Here is a 20,042-nt window from a genome sequence, read left to right as displayed (position 1 = left end):
TGTTATTGTAAAGGCTTCAAAAACTGCTTACAATCGTGAACATTTAAAGCCAGCAATTGGGTGTAAAAGCAGCCAATCGGTGAAAATGGTGGAATATATGAATTTTCTGATCACATTCAGATTGCAGCACTTATTTTGCAAAAATAAAGATTAAGCTGTTGTACTGAAATGGGTATGCTTGTTCCCATCTTCGCTAGCCAAGGGTGACGATACACGGTGTTCCTCTTTCACCCTTGGCAGATATAGTCACCGAAATGAAAACTTTAAGTAGCGCCATCTGACGTCCTAAAATAGTTACGTCCCTTGAATCTATAAATTATTCCTCCAATGAAAATCGCTGTAACATAACTATGCAAAAACTGACGTCAGAAAGAATGGCTGCCTCCATAGATCAACAAACTAATGCCATTTGTGATCGATTTAAAATCCAATCGCTAACAGAAAAACAATACAAAACTATAACGGCTATAGAAAATGGAAAAGACGTGTTTACGAGCACCAAAACCGGTAGTGGAAAATCGCTAAGCTACGAATACTTCCCAGTCCTGCACCCAGGAAAATGCGTGTTGATCATAGCCCCTCTGATTAGTATTATGAAAGAGCAGTGCGAAAAATTGCAAAATCTGGGCTTTAAGGCGTCATACATTGGAAAAGACTTACAAGATACAGATTTACTTGAACAGGGCTTGTATGATTTTGTGTTTGGAAGCCCTGAGGTCTTCCTCAATAACAGCAAGTGGAGAACTATGTTGAAGTCGGACATCTACCAGATTAAGTTGCAGTTAATAGCAGTTGATGAAGCTCATACGGTTACACAATGGTATGTTTATTAAGCTAGAATTAATTTGCCTTTTCTTAATGATGTATGATACTGAAATTGATCAAAATATATCCCCCACCCTATTTTTTTTTTTTTGGATTGAAAGAACTTTATATATATTTCTAGTGATTTTAGATTATCGTTCACACCCTCCTAAATACAGTATGTGTGAATATTATCCATATAGAAAGTTGTTTACATTTAGAAATAGACAAGTGGACAATTACTTTGAAATGTAATGCATATGGAATTTTACAGTTACAAGTATCACCATTTTTCATTTAGAAATGTAATTAATTAAATCATAACTACTTTGCTAGATAATGAAATAGTAAATACAGAACACATTACAATGAACATAAATTACAGTGGAGTTTCAAGAGTACAATTTATTTGCAGGCAACTTTTTTTAAAAGTCAGATTGAAAGTAAATACATGTATATAATTACAGGTTATCATTTTACATATATGTCAGCTGTATTTCATTAGATTTTTGAAAAGGACAGTTCTGGTCTAAAAACTTTGCCAGAAATACTTTATTTTTAATGAGCATGATCAGAGCTATGTGGAATGTACAGCTGACACTTACTTATACTTGTGGTTATGTTTGGAACTACATGCATCTGATTTCCTTATTTAAATTCACTTTTACCCTGTTAACCTAGCTTCCTTGAAATGATTAATTTTATTATTGACAGTTTATTTCCAAAAAATTTGCAATAAATAAATCAATAGGAGCATTTGTCAATCAATATTGAATAAACTCTCACACAGAGTGCAAAGTCTGTGATTTCAAGAATGTATTTTGAATTTTAAAAAAATCATATTTAATATGAAATTAAACATTATTGAATAGTAATGGTCATTACTGGCATTTGAATGAAAGTAATGCATTACATTCTGAATCATTGCAATTACTTTTAACTGATATATGGGTCCATTATACCTCATTACTTTAAAAAATGCATAGATAACAATGCATAACCAGGTCTGTTTTTAAATTCAATGTTCTTGTTCTTTTTCTGTGTTTTAGGGGAGAAGGAGACAAAGAAGAGGAGCCCTTCAGAGAGGCATTTGCTCACATTGGAGAATTGAGATCACTGTGCCCCAAAGCATCTTTACTTGCCCTTACTGCAACATCTGGGCCAAGTCAACGAAGGAAAGGTATGAAAATGTCATTTTTTAGTGCAAACTCTGAAGTTATATTAGATTCACCAGATCGAGAAAATATTAAGTTAACATCATTGTGTATTCCAAATTCAGATAATTTAGAAAAAGTATTCCATTGGTTGATTGATATATTGAAGACCCAAAAGGCAAAAGCTGAGCGACACATTATTTTTTGTGAAAGTATTGCAGATGTTTCCAAGATCTACACAATATTTGTTAAACATTTTGGCAATGACTGTCAACATTTTTGAAATGTTTCATAGTAAAACAGATGAGAAAGTGAAAGAAATTATTTCGAAGGACTCTACAGCCCAGTAGCTAGGTACTTCGTTACTAGCTTGAAAATACGGATGTATATTTAATTGCTGTTATAAAATTTAGAAATTCATTTCAAAATTAAGGATTATCTCCCTCATGCATAGCTCTTATCCTTGGACGAATTTGGCTCCACTTGTTTGGCACGCTGTTTTTGGCTATATTTAGATCTAAAACTTCATAGTTATTTCGGATTTCAAACATTTCGGTTGAGCATCACTAAAGAGACATTATTTGTCGAAATGCGCATCTGGTGCATCAAAATTGGTACCGTATAAGTTTTACATTATGACCCCTGGGTCGAGGCCTCTGCTGGTGGACTAGTACTGTTAGTCTCCGAGGGTCTCTACAGCCCAGTAGCTAAGTACCTCGTTACTAGCTTGAAAATACGGATGTATATTTAATTGCTGTTATAAAATTTAGAAATTCATTTCAAAATTAAGGATTATCTCCCTCATGCATAGCTCTTATCCTTGGACGAATTTGGCTCCACTTGTTTGGCACGCTGTTTTTGGCTATATTAAGATCTAAAACTTCATAGTTATTTCGGATTTCAAACATTTCGGTTGATCATCACTGAAGAAACATTATTTGTCGAAATGCGCATCTGGTGCATCAAAATTGGTACCGTATAAGTATTACATGAAAGTAGATGGTAATATCCGGGTGCTGATCTGTACAAATGCGGCTGGCATGGGGGTGAATTTCCACAATGTACAACATGTTATCCATTACAAACTACCTAGGATATTGGATACATTTGTTCAGCAAATGGGGATAGTAGGACGTGATGGACAGTTCTCAGATGAACTGATATTGTATAAAACAAATAAAAATCACCTTAAAAAAGTGGAAATTGAGCTGGTACGTTTGGCTAAAGATGACAGTAAATGTAGACATGAAATCCTTTGTGAAGCCTATCTATTATCTAGCAAGAAAATATTACCATTACACGACTGCTGTGATGTTTGTGAAAGTAAATGTGAGTGTAAAAGTGATCTTTGTCCTCCAACACACGAAGTTGTAAGGATAAAAAATGAAGACAATTCATCATCAGACCTTGAGGATGAAATGACAAGATTTGTTAATGACAGAGAGAAACAACTAATTCATGATAAACTACTGTTCTATAAATCACAAATGTCCACTGCTGATTGTATTGTGAAATTTGAAGTACTACATGGACTGACAAATGAAGTTATTCAAACGATAGTAACAAACAGTAATTCAATATTTACACCTGATGATGTAATGAGAAAATATCCAATTTGGTCAATGGATACTGCTACTGCCGTTAGTGAAATTATTTCCGATGTTGTTGGTGATTTGGATATGTATAATTTAGCCGAGGACTCTGAAGTAGAGTCTGATTGATCTATTAAATAAATATGCATATCAAATAAATCATATGAACTTGGTTTATAATTGTTGAATTTAATATTTCACCTTTAACCCTTTACATGACAAAGGACAAATCCATGAAATCTACAATCATTCCTATAATACTGCACAAATTCCGTTTACTGAAAGCCTTTTAAAATATAAAATGTAGTTTCCTTTTTGTATGCTAATCTGCCCAGTTATTGTTTACAGAGGTGTGATCAAGTCATGTAAAGGGTTATTAAGGAGGAAAACAGTCTACACTGAAATGCCAATTGATTTCATGCATACTGTGGTATTTGAGTCTTGTCGTATTTTCACCCATTGACAATTAACATTTCCAGCCAGTTTTAAATATATTCAAAATCAAATTTCTCCATATTAAACATATGTACTAGTTTAGAATTCCCCCTTTTTTTAATTTGTTCTTTGAGAGGTCAAAAAGGGTGAAAATAAAACCAAGGCAAAAAGTTTCCCGTCAACTCTACAGTAGTACATTGGCAAGTACTTAACAAAAATTACTGCATCATGAACATTACAGGGCTGTTAAAATTTGGATTGCTTGTTCCCACTTCAAAATGCTTTGCACACACTTTTTTCCTTTAGGATCATGTCAATAATTCCAAATTGATGGATAATAAACTCAGAAAATTCAACATGTCCTGAATGCTTGTCCAAGTTGAATCGAAATTTCCTTAAAATACTGTTACTTTAATTTCCTAGTTCTAATTATGTATTTTTAATATCGTTAGTGCCAGAGCCCTGCTTTGTTTTGTTAAAAAATAAATCACAATCTAATTAGAAAATCTTTTACATTTACTGTATGATTTCAACATATAAAGTAGTTTCTAATTAAAAATGTCTAGGTACATCAAATTTAATGGTTTTGCTCCTTCATAATCTTTCTAAACAAGCTCATATGATAATGTTTTTTTTGGCTTTGAATCCATTTATGCAAGTCTACAACTTTAACCCTTGAGAATAAGTCCTGAAAGGAAGAAAAGGCGTTGAATTGCCTTCCAGGCAAATAGTCAAATATTTCAGCTTTCTTCAATTCATCAATCATTAATTCTACATTGACCTTTTTTGATGTCTCAGTCCGCGATGTCCCTTTAGGCTTCATTTTGAACTCTTGCATCATATTGCACTTGATTTGATCATGGATCTGAAGTGATAGGGCTGCCTTTCTTGCACTTTCATAAGTAACATTTGCTCCTTGTGTGCGCACTTTTTCTTTTAATCTGTGGACCATGATTTCGACCAAATTGTCGTTTGGTATGTTGTGTCTGTTGCCACCAGAACGATTTGCTGTACAGTTCCATTTATATTCATAAGCATCTCTGGGACTCAGTATGCAATGGTAATAGGCTAAGAAGCGAAACAACCAGATCTGATATTTTGTGTGATGAGTTACACCTGAAAGTAGCATTTGGAACTTGGCATTGGCCATTATCCTGTCACCATCACCCATACAATATCCATCATTGGTGTCTTTCAGCAATAGCAAACATTTCATCAATGAAGCTCTGTATAGACCAATCCGATCAGGTTTCGCCTCTCCTGCATCATTCTCACTAAAATCCCACAAATGTTTCTCTTTCAGGTGTCTCTTTAGGTGACCTACTTTTTTATATTCCTTTTCACAAGAGATACAGATATATTTCTGTAATTCATGGTCAAACATGTCTCGGATTTGTTGACTTTTGACATCTAGTTCTTGAACTTTCTCTGACAATCGACCACAATCTACCAAAATACGGAAAACAACCCATCTGAAAAATTTTAAATGCTTAGAATATGTGGTACATAAATATTAACTACAACATGTACATGTTAAAATACTCATAATTATCTAACAGTATTTCACATCAATCTGGTCAAGGATTGCTTTATCTTCTAAGTAATATATTACCATCACTAAGGTTTACATATCTACCAAGTATATCCTTGGCAATCTGACGAATAAACTTGATCTTGTCTTCTGCAGATTTGGTCTCAAAAATCTCTTGTTTTCGGTTCGGTTCAAAATCCAAATTCTCCATGTCCAGAAGATGTAGGCATGCTCCTGCGGTGAAGGCATCCAAGCAGTCCATCAGAAATGCATAGTGAGCTCTAATACAAAAATAAAAAATCAGTAAATCTATAAAAAAAAAATAGAAATGTCTTAGTGAGCAGGTAAGGCACACCCACCCACCCACTTTTCCTGGTGTTCCTAGAAACCTCACCAAGCACACTAGCATTTTTTTTTCAAGCAGAGTGGTCCTTTGTGAAATGTTTTCCCTTCTTTAATTTCAACATCCATAATTATAATGATAATTTTGCACACACTTAAAAGAAAAACATTGTTTATTATTCATCAAATTATAGTTGGTATTGCTACTGATAGGGTCAGTTTGTATGGTTTTTATGTCTTTTTTAAATTTAAAGTATTAGTGTGTTGAAAAGCATCTAATAAGTAATGCACTTCTAGCTATTAACTTATTTCCATGTCGATGTACATGAAATTAATACAAAGTTATTGATACCTGTACTTCTGAATGACTTCATCGCCACCATGGACATCTACTCTGTGAACAACATTTCGCTGCTGACTTAACGAGGCCGAGTACAATTCGAATGTTCGCGTTCTGCGCAGTTGTTGCGCATCGTTTCACTTTCATGAAGTCGTAAAAATTGAACTCTAGATATTTTAACAAATACGATGTTTTTTAAATAAAAAACTAAAGGACTGTTAATTCATGTTCAAATATAGTAAATTCTAAAGATAATAAGAAAAATTTGTTTAAAAAGTGGTTTTACAACTTAAGAAGACCAGAGCAGACGTCAGACAATATTTCCCAGTGGTTTGAACACATGGGGATATTACAAAAAAGAAATTATCTATAGAAAAAAAGTTCGACGTCGACCGATGTTCAAAGATAAAGTCAGCTAGATCATTTATTTTAATATGTGTTATCATACGCATGTATATACATGTATATTTTCCCCTACATGTTCATATCTTATTTCCAAACGTCAAGGGCCTTCGTGGGGCAGCATGAAAATACACACAAATGTATGAATACATCATCATCAAAAAAAAAAAAAAAAGAAGTGATATACATGACATGATTTAAACACAATGTCAGTTATTTTAGATTGCATATATTGTTCAAAATAAATTTCTTAAGTGTATCCTCTGTTCTAGTTTACAAGGAAAGAAAAATCCAAAATGGAAAAATAATAGCGATATCGAAGATAATAGATTAATAGTTAATAAAATTTGACGCAAATCTATTGTAGAACACTTGTTTCTCATTAAAAAAAAACCAACAAAGATTCTACACTATAGTATTAAGTATGGTTCCACGTAAAAATCAGGCAAAACCGCATTTTCGTGATAAGTCCATGTTCACGAAATGAACCCAAACTTAGCATACTAACTCACCGTAATATGTTTAGCAAATATACAAAGTAGTTTTGATTTATTTCGCCTTGTTCCAAAACTATGGACAGATAATTATGAACATGGAGAATTCACGCTCAGTGCAAATCTATACAAAACACTACTTGTAATCCCTTTGAAATCTAAAAACAGCAAAGCGGGTATGAAAATATATCATTATATAACATTAAACAAATAAAAAATGCATGCTCTGAAATAAATATTTTTTTTGAAAGTTTCAATATAACATTTTAAAACCTCTCTAAATGTTTCGATTTTAATGCAATTTCGGTTATCGTTCTTGAATTTAACCTCGATGATAGCTAGAGGCGCTGCGTTGTCAACACACTAAGTGCGCGGAATATGGCGGATCCAAAACTGAATGCCGTGTAGGACAATATTCCGACAGAGTGTGATCTACCCTCAAGCCTCATCTAAAGGAAACGAATATATTTACCTTCGGAGAGTGTCAGAAATACATTGATGCATATGCCGTCACTGAAGATAGAACGTGTATGGAGCAGCCGACAACGAAGACCGAGCAACATTTCTTATATGACATGTCACCAAGTCGGCGCATTACGGTAATTTCAAATGGTGTGATTTACATATTTAATAAGTCAAAATTCGCAATATTTATTATTACTAGCATAAAAATCATAACGAATGTTGTATTATACAATGTAGCATTGTATGAGACGACTGTGTACAGATGACACCCCCTCCCTTGTTTCAAAAAGTCATACTTTCAACAGTAACGCTATGATATGTTTTAGGCCTAGGCTAATCGACGGCATGTTTCATTTGTAATTGTCTGCAATAATATTAATAGCAGACATCTACGTATCCTCCACACAAACGCCTCTTGTCTCAGATAGAAATCTAGATTATGCCTAACTGAGGATCAGTAGGAGTAGGTATCATTTCAAAAGAGTGTGGTTTTATGTACTACATGTAGATTTCAGTCGAATTTGCATATAAAAATTTAAGACATGATATGACTTTTTGAGATGCAATGCTTAGTGTATAATGTATTCCTCCTCATTTCAAATCACAGATAGTCAAGTGGTAAGGTATCTGGATTAGTATGCCGGAGGTACCGGGTTCAAATCGCAGGATGGATTGGATTTTTTTTCTTCAATTTATTTTATATACACATCATTGTTTTTTCCTTCAATGTATTCTATATAAACACACACAAATTTTTTAAATATTATTTCATATGCACAAAATCATTTCTTTTAGTGGTCACCATTCAGCTCTTGACAAATCGGAATTCATATTTTAAAAACATATGCATACTATTAGACATATCAAAGAAAATATTTAGGGTCTGTAGTTTTTTAAAGAATTCCATTTTATTGTAAAACAATTCATAATGTTGATTATAAATCTTCATATCAATCAATAAGTTGAGTCTTCTTGACATTTTTATTAGATATCTATTATATTACTATTTAAAGTCTGCCTCAATTTGATATGGTCATGGGGACTGGTCAATGCATGGGTTCTTGAATTTATATTTCTAATAATAATATATAAATATAACAAAGATCAAGTCATTAACTAATGTATATTTCTTTAAAGTTTTCATACCAGCATCATGGAGAGTCATTACTATCACTACATGCATTGGAAACCTCTGTGGTAAATACATAACTGTAAATACATGTAGCACATATGTACCAATGAATCTACAGTGTAAATGTTTTATAAACCTCAAACTTGGTAGTGCAGTATTATATAATAATCCTGATATACAAGCACTATATGACCCCTTCTGATAATGAGGTCAAAGTCAACCAACCCCCAACCCACCATTATAGGAAAATATTGGTCACTCAGAAACCAGACTCAAAACCTGATACAGCTGTTGCCCTGACTAGTACCTGAACCTACTTGTCACTGATTTAGAATATTTGGAACACCTTCTCAATGCCATATACAAGTTTCTTTAAGCATTTCTTGTTTTCAAAAGTTTTATATGCTGTTTTAGTATTTTATTCTTTCTAACTACATGTATAATTTAAATATCAATGTGTACTATGACTACTAGGCTCTGAGGTGTGTACTTTATTTTTTAATTGAAATTGTTATGATATAAAATGTTCAAACATTCTCAAAAACTAGAGAAATATATATTATACATGTATATTGAGGAGAGAAAAATAAGTAAATTCTTGTGTCCTGAAAATCAGTGTCTATCTTATTGTATTGTAGGTGCAAAACCCAAGGACATACTTAAAGTGGTAACAGGAGGAAAATCAATCAAACCAAGTGAAAGTACAAGACACTATTACAAAAGGAAAGCAAAGGAGTCCATAAATTCAATGTTGAACATCAAGACAGTCTAGAATATTGAATCCAAACAAAATATCAAAACTTTATGAAGAAATAAATGACAAATTGTCATATAAACATGAAAGCATTCTTATATATGGTGTTTATTCAAATTATTTCAACTGAAATTTCTAATGTACCTAAATTCGAAAGGGAAACAACTTATGAAAAAATTAAACACCAATGGGTTGAATTGTGTAATGAAGTTGTGTTGACATGCAAAAATACATGTATAATGTGATGCATCATAGAATAGCTCAAATGGTCTATTTTATGCAAGTTTTGGGCTCTTCACCCACCCCTTTTTGGATGGAGAAGGTAAATACACGAGTCACAACCCCTCCATTCCCACCCTTATATTTTTTTCTGGATCCGCCTCCGTTTTGTAAATATGTTCGTAACAAATATATTTATGTGCTCATTTGTTCCTTTATCATGTTTATGCCTTGTTTGGGGTTACACTTTTAAAAAAGTTTGACTTTGAAATAAAAATTTTAAGCTTCAAAGAACTCTTCCGTGTACATTTTTCAGTATACAGTTTATAAAGGATCTAAACTTACAAGTTGCAACTGTTAAAAAATCTTATAGATAATGGAATGTATTGATGAAATAATTAAGAATTCATTTTCAATTCACTTTACAGACACTAATATCTACATGGATTATGTAAAACAGTTGTTTTGTCATCTGAAAGCAACCTGTAATCATACTTGGTAAAAGATAGTGCCATAAACATGATAAATGAGTCAACTTACATTTTTTAAACTACATTATTGAATTTTAAAACAATCCCATTTCTACATTACATGTATTTTCATGAAATTATATAAAGTCAATATAAACTGTCCAAATTTTACAATATTAATGACACAAATGTCTGCAGTTTCTGTTCTTATTATTATTTTTTCCTGAACAAACATATATATTATACGACTGTAAAAACGTACATTTCACTAAAAGTTTTTGTTCCATTCTTACAAAGGATTCATATGGAAATCAAGTGCTAAAAAGTTTATTTTAAAATTTGAGCCATATCATGTTTCTAGAATTGTTAGCCAAAGTTTTAAATGTCCAGATGCTTTGTAATAAATGTTTTAAATTTCATATTACACAGAGCAAAAATGAATTCAAAATGATTTTTCAAATAAAAGATATTTTCAATGAATTATTTAGGGTGAAACACAAAAGTTGATAAATTATGTCTTAATGTTTTATCATAGGATTCCCTTGAACATGTTCAATGTATTTTCAGTTTTGTTTTTCTAAAGATATACGTTTTAAAAGAACATGGACATTCATTCTCTTTATACTTGGGACTATAATGCCAATCTCTTGTCATTCGAGCAACCTACAACGTACGTCGTTGACCAGCCTCACAAGAGTTGTTGATAGGTGAATTTCAAAATGAAAAACAATTGCCAACCAAGCATTTTTTCTTTAATCTGTTGATTACCCACACACTCACAACTATCCAGCCAAAAATACTTGCAAGTTAAACTCGCCATTCAGTGCAAAATATCCTATAAAGACCGGTCTAATAAGTTGTTTACAAAAACCTGAGGAAATCTGAAAGAAATGGGTTAATAATAAATGGACTTTCGATCCCGACCCAAAATGCTATGCATCGTTTCTTGCATTTACATCTATAGACATATCATTATGGTATGTAAACACATAAAGAAGATCATTTTAGATATTTATAAATATGATAATTACTAGAACATGACAGAAAAGTGTACTTGTTGAACAGTTTGTAAGTAGAAGAAAACTTAAAAACATGAAAATATATTATTTTCCCGCCATTTTTCACAATCTTCATAATTATTTTTTTCCGAGTACAGTAAAAACTTTCAAAAAAAATATTGAGTAAAAATTATTCAATAGCATGTACTTTATCTGTCTAATTATAAAACCTTTTTGAAAGTGTTTGCTGTTTCGAGAAAAATGGTCTTAAAGTTGGAATGTTTTTCCGTTAGAAAATCCTTTCGTTAACTACAGCAACGGTTACCATGGTAACACATAACAAATACTCACTATGACAACAGAAATTCGTAAACAGTAGCCTTCTTCTTCATTTTATATAAGCCATTTGAAAATGTATGATCTTTTCATTTAACAAAACCTTTAAGAATATATAGCATTTTTATGAGTCAATTTTGGTCAAAACATGGGCATTCTATTTTTAGTAACACAGCTCTGTGAAGGTGCGTCATATGAAAAAAATATTATCACCGAATGATTTCCTATAAACAATGTTACTATATATATAAGTATCGGCTCGATCCCTGACGGTCGACTTATCACCCTCTGCCTGATTTTTACATGGAACCATACTTAATGCTGACGTCATACTTTAACCTCACATTGCGTCATACTCAACATGCATTGTGACGCACTTTTTGTGTATTCAAAGCATCTCATTCTCACTAAAATAATTTATTTTCTATCAAAAGATCAATGTAACTTTTAGTACAATGCAATCCGTATTTCGAAATATTGTATACGTACGTTATTAAAATGATGAAGATTGCTGTTCTGATGACAAAGAGGAGGGAGTGTTTTAACAGTTTTATTGTGCACGGTAGTCCTATATTTTGTTGGTAGATCCTCTAATAAATATCTCATTCCTATATAATCAGACTATGGGTATAGTGCACACGTTTTCCAATTACAAATTCTGTAATTTATATATTTCAGATCACATCTATATTGTAAATGTTGTTGGGTAAAACAATACACTTCATAGAGATTTCGAGTATATAGGTACAAAATGGCAGTAAATAGTAAACTTAACGACCTGATGATTTTAATTATGTTCTCTGGCCTTGCTATGTATACCCCCCCTCCCCCCGAATAGTAAACTTAACGACCTGATGATTTTAATTATGTTCTCTGGCCTTGCTATGTATATTTTTCCATAGTTGAATTATGCATGGAGCCATTGGTAGGCCTAATGGTTAAACTTTTGATAGTATCATTTATAAAGTAGCGTTGTAGTTATTACTCATGAGTTCGAAAAATATATTTGTAAAGTTTTGAGAATATAATCTTGTGATTCTTTTAACTTTTCTGAGATTTATAACTATTTCCTGATGTTTCCTTATTCTATATCAAACATGCATATAGCTAATTTATTTTCCCGATCATATGGAAGTTAGTCATGCACTACAATTATCAAGTATCCCAGATTCAAAGAAACATCTAAATCACGCACACAAAATCATTATTACATGTAACGGGTATATCTATTTCAGACTATCAGAAGTCGTAATCGTCATGAAACAAGCTCTTACTTTCAATCACTAGATTTAAATGTACTTGCATCATATTTAACAAAAATGTTCTTATATTCAACCTCTTGAAAACTATTTCTAGACATAATTCTTGATAACGAGTTGTTCCGACAGGGGCATGCGTTGACCAATATCTGTCTATCGACTGGAACTTCACAGCAGGCGTGTATAAGAAAATGCACAAAAATCTGGAAAAAAAAGTATTTCTTAATACTTAGTCCTAAATACTAATGTATTGTCAAAGCTTTTGAATACTCAAATTGGCTCTGTAAATGTTTTCGATAATCAAGGCCCTCTGAAAAGTATGCATTTAATTACTTATGAAATTATATCAGAGGTAATTGTAGTACACATTTAATAAATGAGTTACATTCACAGCCAGATTAATTTTGGTAAAGGTAATCTTTTTACTATGCATTTTATTATTCTTTTGAAACTGGAAATCACTGCCACAATATTGGTTTTTAAACTAGTAATACCTGTACAGTTCCTCTTCAGTGAGAGGCTGCAAACTTCCTTGGGAAGTATATGGCAACCCTTCCCCCTAGATATGACCATCTCAGCATAATGGTTGGTGGCAACACAGATGGAGAAAACCAAATCTTCTGTCAAAGACAGCTTCATAAAATCCAGTTCTCCGAATAATAGGGTCCCATATCTGAAAGAAAATTGCAAATAAAATCAGTATTGGCCACCATATCTTAAAACGTGTCATACCTTATAATTAGAAACTAATTAGAAATTGTTCTGTCTCATTTTATATGTATACGATCCCTAGTTATGCAGCAAAACAAAAACAAAAACAAAACAACAGTAAAATGGTACACACATATCAGTGTACCATAATGCCATGATTCCAATTGTGAATGTATTATCTGGATTTATTTGAATGTTAATCAAATTTATACTGATTTAACCCTATATTCAACCTCAAAGAGTCATACCAACTGAAAGCCAGGTTGTCACCCCGAATGAAATGCCACAGTTCTGGGATCAGGTGTTCCTGTGTCCTCCATATCAGCATCCTTCCAATGCATGTCTGGATTTGTCAGTAGAATGTCGCTAGCGGATGATACCTGGGAACTTCCTACTAAATATTGGGATGTCAATACCCTTTTTAAAGAAGAAAAGAAATTACAATTAAGAATTGTTGGTTTATGTTTAAAAAGCAAAATCTAAGTTTCACGGTAGCATGGAACAGTTTCGCACTTAAATTTATTTACTCAAATTTATTTAAAGATAAGGTAAGGGATTGCATACATGTGTTAGAAATGAATCGAATATTTTATTATACATTGCGAGAGTAGCAGAGTGGGTAATGAAAAAAAATGTATCATGTAGGTATCTGCATTATGCCTAGCATATATTATACACGAGGGCAAATACTGAAGAAATTCAAGTTAAAAGCTACAGGGTCCAGCGAAAATACTGAAACTCTGAGGGAAAGTGAATGACCCCAGATATAAAAGTTGAATTGAATTGCTTCTTAATGGTACCCAGTGTCTAAATCCCCTTGTATGGTACTCTGATGGGCTGTGGATTTAGTCGAAATTAGAGAAAATCTAGGCAAGAAGGGGATTGATTGATTGATGTTTTCTGCCAAACTCAACAATTTTTCAGTTATCTGGTGGCACCCAGTTTTTTTTATTGGTGGAAGAGAGAACCCAGATACCTGGGGAGAGACCATCGATCTTTCAAAAGTAAACTGGGAAAACTTTCTCACTTACCGGTGTGAATGGGATTCGAACCCGCGCCGACAGAGGTGAGAGGCCGTGTGATTTTGAGCGCAATGCTCTAACCACTCGGCCACGGAGGAGGCCGGCAAGAACACAGGGGCTCGGTTGTCAGATATTGAAGTTTTGTATTATTTGTTCCCGAATAATAAATTGAAGTTTTGCATGATAATAAATAATAAATTATATAAATATATATTAAAGTACTTTTTTTAATGTACACATGATACACCTTTTTTAAAACCTCTAAAAAAGCGGATTTTGGTGGTGGATTTTATTTATATAATTTATTATTCGGGAACATATAATACAAAACTTCAATATCTGACAACCGAGCCCCTGTGGACAAGAAGGGGACACATGCCCATCAGTTCATAGCATAAAAGTACCAGCATGTATGGATCACATGTAATTTATGGTCATAAGCTACTAAGTGTATATAAAATACATGCATTTGGATAAAAGAGAAATCAATATGATTTTTCATTAGCCTGTCATAATCAGACTTTGATTGATGTTAACCCACCCCCATTTTGGCCCAAACACACATTTTGTTTTTATTTCTGTTACAGAATAAAGAAAATAATTCAAATTATGATAATAAATTCTATCATCACAATAATGCAAAGTGTGTTTTCCTAACAGATTGTGTTTTCTTTTCATAGAAAGATCATTTCTTTTATAAACATGGAAAAAACTTGGAAAATAGCCTTCTCACCAGCGGTCGTGAATGCCCAGTCTGATTAAAACCACCCCATCCCATTATACACTAAATACACCCCCTTCTTACACTCGCGCGTCACGTAAGGAGATAATTCTGGGGAAAGGGGGGGGGTGTTAATCAAACTGCCGGACCCGGACAGGGTGTTATTAACTAGTTTTAGATATCATAAAATATAAATATTTTCTTTCATGAAACGACAAACCATGGCATCAAATTGCGGTTAATTAATCGTGAATTTTTCATAACATGACAAAACCACATTTTTTTTTCTTTTTAGTCGGCCTATGTGGCTACATCAACTTACATGTACGTATTTATACTGAATGCATGATGGTTTGGGTCATCCTGCAACAGGAGATCCAGGGCATCTTCTACTTCTGACATCAGGTCGTTTTAAAGATGTAAAATACAAGCGTTCGTTGTGACAGTCACGGTGAAGCTGTGTTGTTTTCGTTGAAACGGAAACACGTGTGTTCTCCGTGCACACTTTCAGAAAACCCCGCGAGGCCCGCGATCCGGATCACGGAAAAATAAAAGTATACAGGCTATATATAGGCGAACTTCTTTTTTGTTTTCTTTCTTTGGCAGAGAAAAAAATTATTACTATTCCGAACAAATATAACGTTTATATCTGAATTTGAAGTACTTTATTTATCTTTTTTAAATTCAATCTGCCGATGTAATATTCTCAATAGGTGTTTTATGAAGTTACATGTACATTTGTAGGTTGTGTAACTGTTAAAAACCAATATTGGTTTTATGCTCTCTTTTTTTAAAAAGCAGATATACCTGGCTGATTATTTCATACATGTATGTATGTTGTTTTAGTGTATCAACAGCTACTGAATTTACTAAAAGATGACAATACAAATAGTTTTCACCACTTTATTGTGCGACGCGCGTCGATTGCTTTTAGCGACGTCGATTTGTCGCTAATTTTTAAGAAAACCGCGCAGCATGTCCCAATTTCATTTTATCGTAATATAAAAACTACCGAGAATTATAATATGAATAAGGGTCCATCAAAAAGAACATTTCCTCTACTTTTACAGGATGTATTTACTTTTCCCTATTTCCATATATAAATATAGATAAAACGCCGATCTGTTTAAACATTGAGAAATAAAATCGTAAAACAACGTATATGTGCAAAAAATTGCTATTTTCTTATAACTTTGCCAGGCATTAAAAATAATTTTTATATGTACTGAAAGCAGGGAATATATGCTTCTCAAAAATATAAAAAATATTCCATTCATAGGGAAAATAAAAAAAATCATAGCGAGGGGGGAAATTGCCTTGCGACAAAGCGTTGCGTCATATTTAGACGAAGTCATCCTTCATTTTAAATGCTTTTTTTAATTTAATGGTTTTATTTATTCAATTGATTTTTGCATAGTTAAAAAATATAGAAAATTTCCAAAAATATGATATATAAAACATATATATATCACGTCCGTAGTTTCAAAGATTTATAGACAATCCTTTTGCGTAGCCCTGTTTTTACGCGCTATCGGTCATATTGACCGATACGGTAGAGAGAGGGTTAAGCAATTCCCCAGATTTATTTTTCATCATGATCCATACAAAATAAATTTTAAAAGAGCATAAGTAAGTTCCTATGGAATGAGCAAATTGCAAACAAAATGATACGCCCTTTCATCCAACAAATTTGGCCCAATATTGATGAATAATATAAGGGAAAAAGTTGACTGAAAAGGAAATTAAACGTTGAGATAGTCCCTTTGAACCGTATACATGTACACCATAATATTCTTATTTTATCAGTCATTACAAAATTAAAGGTGTTTAAACATGAAATTATCTAATGAATGAAACAGATGACTTATTCATTAATAAATTTGTTGATATATGCAGAAGTTACAACTATATAATAAGTAGATTCTCAAATGAAAACTTTGAAACGTTCCCTAATCAATCTTCAGATTTCATTTTCTATCACGATACACACCCAATAGATTATTTTGATAGATTTGGTGAGTCCCTATGAATTGAGGAAGTTACAAACAAAATTATGGGGTTTCGTCTTCAAAATTTTGCCTAATAATGTTTTATAAGAGCCAAAAATGTCACAGGGAGGAAACTTTGAGATGGTTCCTTGGTCTTTCTAAACGGGGACATGTTGATTTTATTTCATTATATTGTCAAATATGTCTAAGACTTTCACATACATTGAAAAGATTGAAAACTCTAGGGCAAAAATATGAAAAATTCTTTATTTTCGAAGAAAATCCCATAAGGTCCCATAGTAAAGGTGCTGATATTTTGAGACGACCCCTACACAATACTGTACGGGCAAAATCATTTTTTTTTTCTTAATAAAATGTCAAAAGTACAACTCATCAATGATACAAATTTGATAAAAATCTCTAGGGCAGAAATAACTGAATCCGGCCCCCTTAAAGTATCTACTTCCCCAGCAGAAGTCAACTTGTAAAATTGCTGATACACGAGCTGAAATGTTACAAAAATGAGTAAGATGATGCATTTATTGTTCAGAAATATTTTTAATTGAATTGGTTACTCAAATTTACTTTAGCATAAACATTACAAGAGGTATGGATAAATTATAGACAATGATCAAGTTATTATTATTATTATTATTATTATATATATATATATATATATATATATATATATATATATATATATATATATATAAAGGTTGTATTGACGAACTAGATTGTTATAACGACCATAGAATTTGCGAAATGCTGACTTCAATCGAGACTGTTGAAACCCCTCTACCATCAACTTGTTTGTCAATAGCTTGCCTCGATTTAAAAACTGACTATACGCAGAACAAGATTTTGCGTATGGGTCAGTTGAGAGATATAAACACCATATGCAGGTGATAATAGAATATTGCTACATACATATGGGAAGTTGACGATGGAGAAGCTGAAATCATCCCGTTTGTTATAAAGTTGAGTTGTCAGTTTGCCGTTAATGTCTACTTTCAGAAATGGAGGACTATGTGGTGTATTTTATTTCGAGCTCACAGGGATATATCGAATCGACATATGAATGAAAATTAATAATGTTGATAGACAAAACGTCATCGATATATCTAAATGTCGAATTGAAGGCCACATCAAGAGATTTTCTCTTCTCACGTAGACGTTTTGAATAAATTCTGCCTCATATGAATTTAGAAACAGGTCAGCTAGTAAAGGAGCACAATTTGTGCCCATGGGAATTCCAACAGACTGTTGGAAGACCTGATAACCAAAGACCACGAAGATATAGTTTATGAGGAACTCTAGCATATATTTTTATTTCAACTTCAGAGTACTTGTGTGTGGAATCAGAGTGGTGTTTAACAAAGTAAGTTTTTGGATGACTGATCACTAGATATGACTATTTCCTTTTTCCATTTTTGTTGAAGAAGCAATGTGTCTATTTTGTGTTTACCAGACTTCCCCAACATGGTTTGAAAAATCCAAAGAAATGTAATTTTTTCAAACGAGAAGTCAAGTATTTAGGACACACAATTTCCAGCAAAGGCATTGAAACTGATCCTGATAAGATAACTGCCATTACAACTAGACTAGACCAAAAACAGAGAAGAAATTGCGTTCATTCCTAGGATTGTGCTCTTATTACCGTAAGTTTGTGCAGAACTTTAGTAAGATAGCTTCACTATTGCATGTTATTCTAATGAAACAAGACAAGAAGATCAAACAAACTAAATGAATGTTAGATGATTCTTTCTGTACTCGATGGAATGAAGATTGTGACCGTGCATCCATGATGTTAAAGAAAGGACTGACATCAACACCAGTACTAGGATACCCGGACTTCAAGCAGAAGTTTATTGTGGAAATTGACGCTAGTTATGATGCATTGGGTGCAGTTGTATCTCAAGATCGGGATAGAGGTCGAGTCGTTATTGCGTATGCGTCAAGAAGTCTTCGTCCAACACGACAAATTACAGCTCGATGAAATTAAAATTACTCAGCATGAAATGGGCAATTACAGAAAAATTCAGAGACTATTTACTGGGAGGAAAATTTATTGGGTATACAGACAACAATCCATTAAGTCATTTCAAGACCGCAAAGCTGGGATCAACAGAAATGAGATGGGCTGCTCAGTTAGCACAATTTGACTTCGAGATCAAATTTACATGTAGATCCGGGCGCTCATAGAAATGCAGATGCACTGAGTAGAAATACTGTACATGAGAACATGGCGATGAAGGAAATCACAGTAGAAGAGTGTTTTCGTGATTCAAAATGTAATTTGTCATAGGAAATTTTGACAGACGTGGTGAAAAATACAGGTTTAACTGATGTTCAGAGTACGCAGCTAAAAGATCATTCCATTGAGGACTCGAAGTTTGTAGCAACCAAGATGTTTCCAGAGTTTTCCAAGGAAGAATTGGCAAAACAACAGTCAGAAGATATTTCATTAGCCACTGTTTTATCATGGTTAAAGAAAGGATACAAACCAACATTAAGATTGATTGGAAAGGAGCCACCCATTGCGAGGAAATTACTTCATAAATGGAATAAATTACTCCTTAAAGATTGTGTTCTTTTTAAGAAATGTCAGGACTTGGATGGGGAATTTTTGCAGCTAGTAACTCCAGAATCCATGAAACATGAAGTATTACAATTTCTACATAATTTTGCTGGTCATCAAGGGATTGAGAGAACTTTTGCGCTTGTTAAGATATGTTTTTGGCCAGGAATGTATTCTGATATACAACATTGGATAAAGAAATATGAACGTTGTATGATTGCCAAAGTTTCAGTTCCAACTGTTAAACCGCTCATGTGAAGTATGGTTGCGCATAAGCCGTTGGAAATAGTTACCA

At 33.0% G+C, this 20,042-nt stretch overlaps 2 protein-coding genes across 2 annotated transcripts; one reads left to right on the top strand and one right to left on the bottom strand.

The window, feature by feature from the left end:
• The first annotated feature begins 374 nt into the window (after positions 1–374).
• LOC130048195 (ATP-dependent DNA helicase RecQ-like) lies at positions 375–3,679 on the top strand. The gene is made up of 3 exons (XM_056144566.1): positions 375–820; positions 1,854–1,984; positions 3,651–3,679. Exons 1-3 carry the CDS (start codon positions 375–377, stop codon positions 3,677–3,679), a joined length of 606 nt encoding a protein of 201 aa, XP_056000541.1.
• An 883-nt stretch (positions 3,680–4,562) lies between these two features.
• Positions 4,563–17,692, bottom strand: LOC130048194 (uncharacterized; the record flags this gene model as incomplete). Its single annotated transcript, XM_056144562.1, has 4 exons — positions 4,563–5,431; positions 5,598–5,797; positions 6,211–6,283; positions 17,626–17,692. Coding segments are annotated over 4 exons (1,209 nt in total), but the record flags the coding sequence as incomplete, so codon positions are not given.
• Positions 17,693–20,042: the final 2,350 nt, after the last annotated feature.

The sequence above is a fragment of the Ostrea edulis genome, chromosome 1 (genome assembly GCF_947568905.1).
Source record: "Ostrea edulis chromosome 1, xbOstEdul1.1, whole genome shotgun sequence".
NCBI classification, from domain to species: Eukaryota; Metazoa; Mollusca; class Bivalvia; order Ostreida; family Ostreidae; genus Ostrea; species Ostrea edulis.
This window is presented reverse-complemented; position numbering and strand designations above follow the sequence as displayed.

Excerpts from the sequence above, each read along its gene's own strand:
- LOC130048195 (XM_056144566.1), top strand. The coding sequence starts at position 375 with ATGGCTGCCTCCATAGATCAACAAACTAATGCCATTTGTGATCGATTT. Across the intron at positions 821-1,853 it reads GCTCATACGGTTACACAATG|GGGAGAAGGAGACAAAGAAG; the intron begins GTATGTTTATTA and ends TCTGTGTTTTAG. Across the intron at positions 1,985-3,650 it reads GCCAAGTCAACGAAGGAAAG|CCGAGGACTCTGAAGTAGAG; the intron begins GTATGAAAATGT and ends TGTATAATTTAG.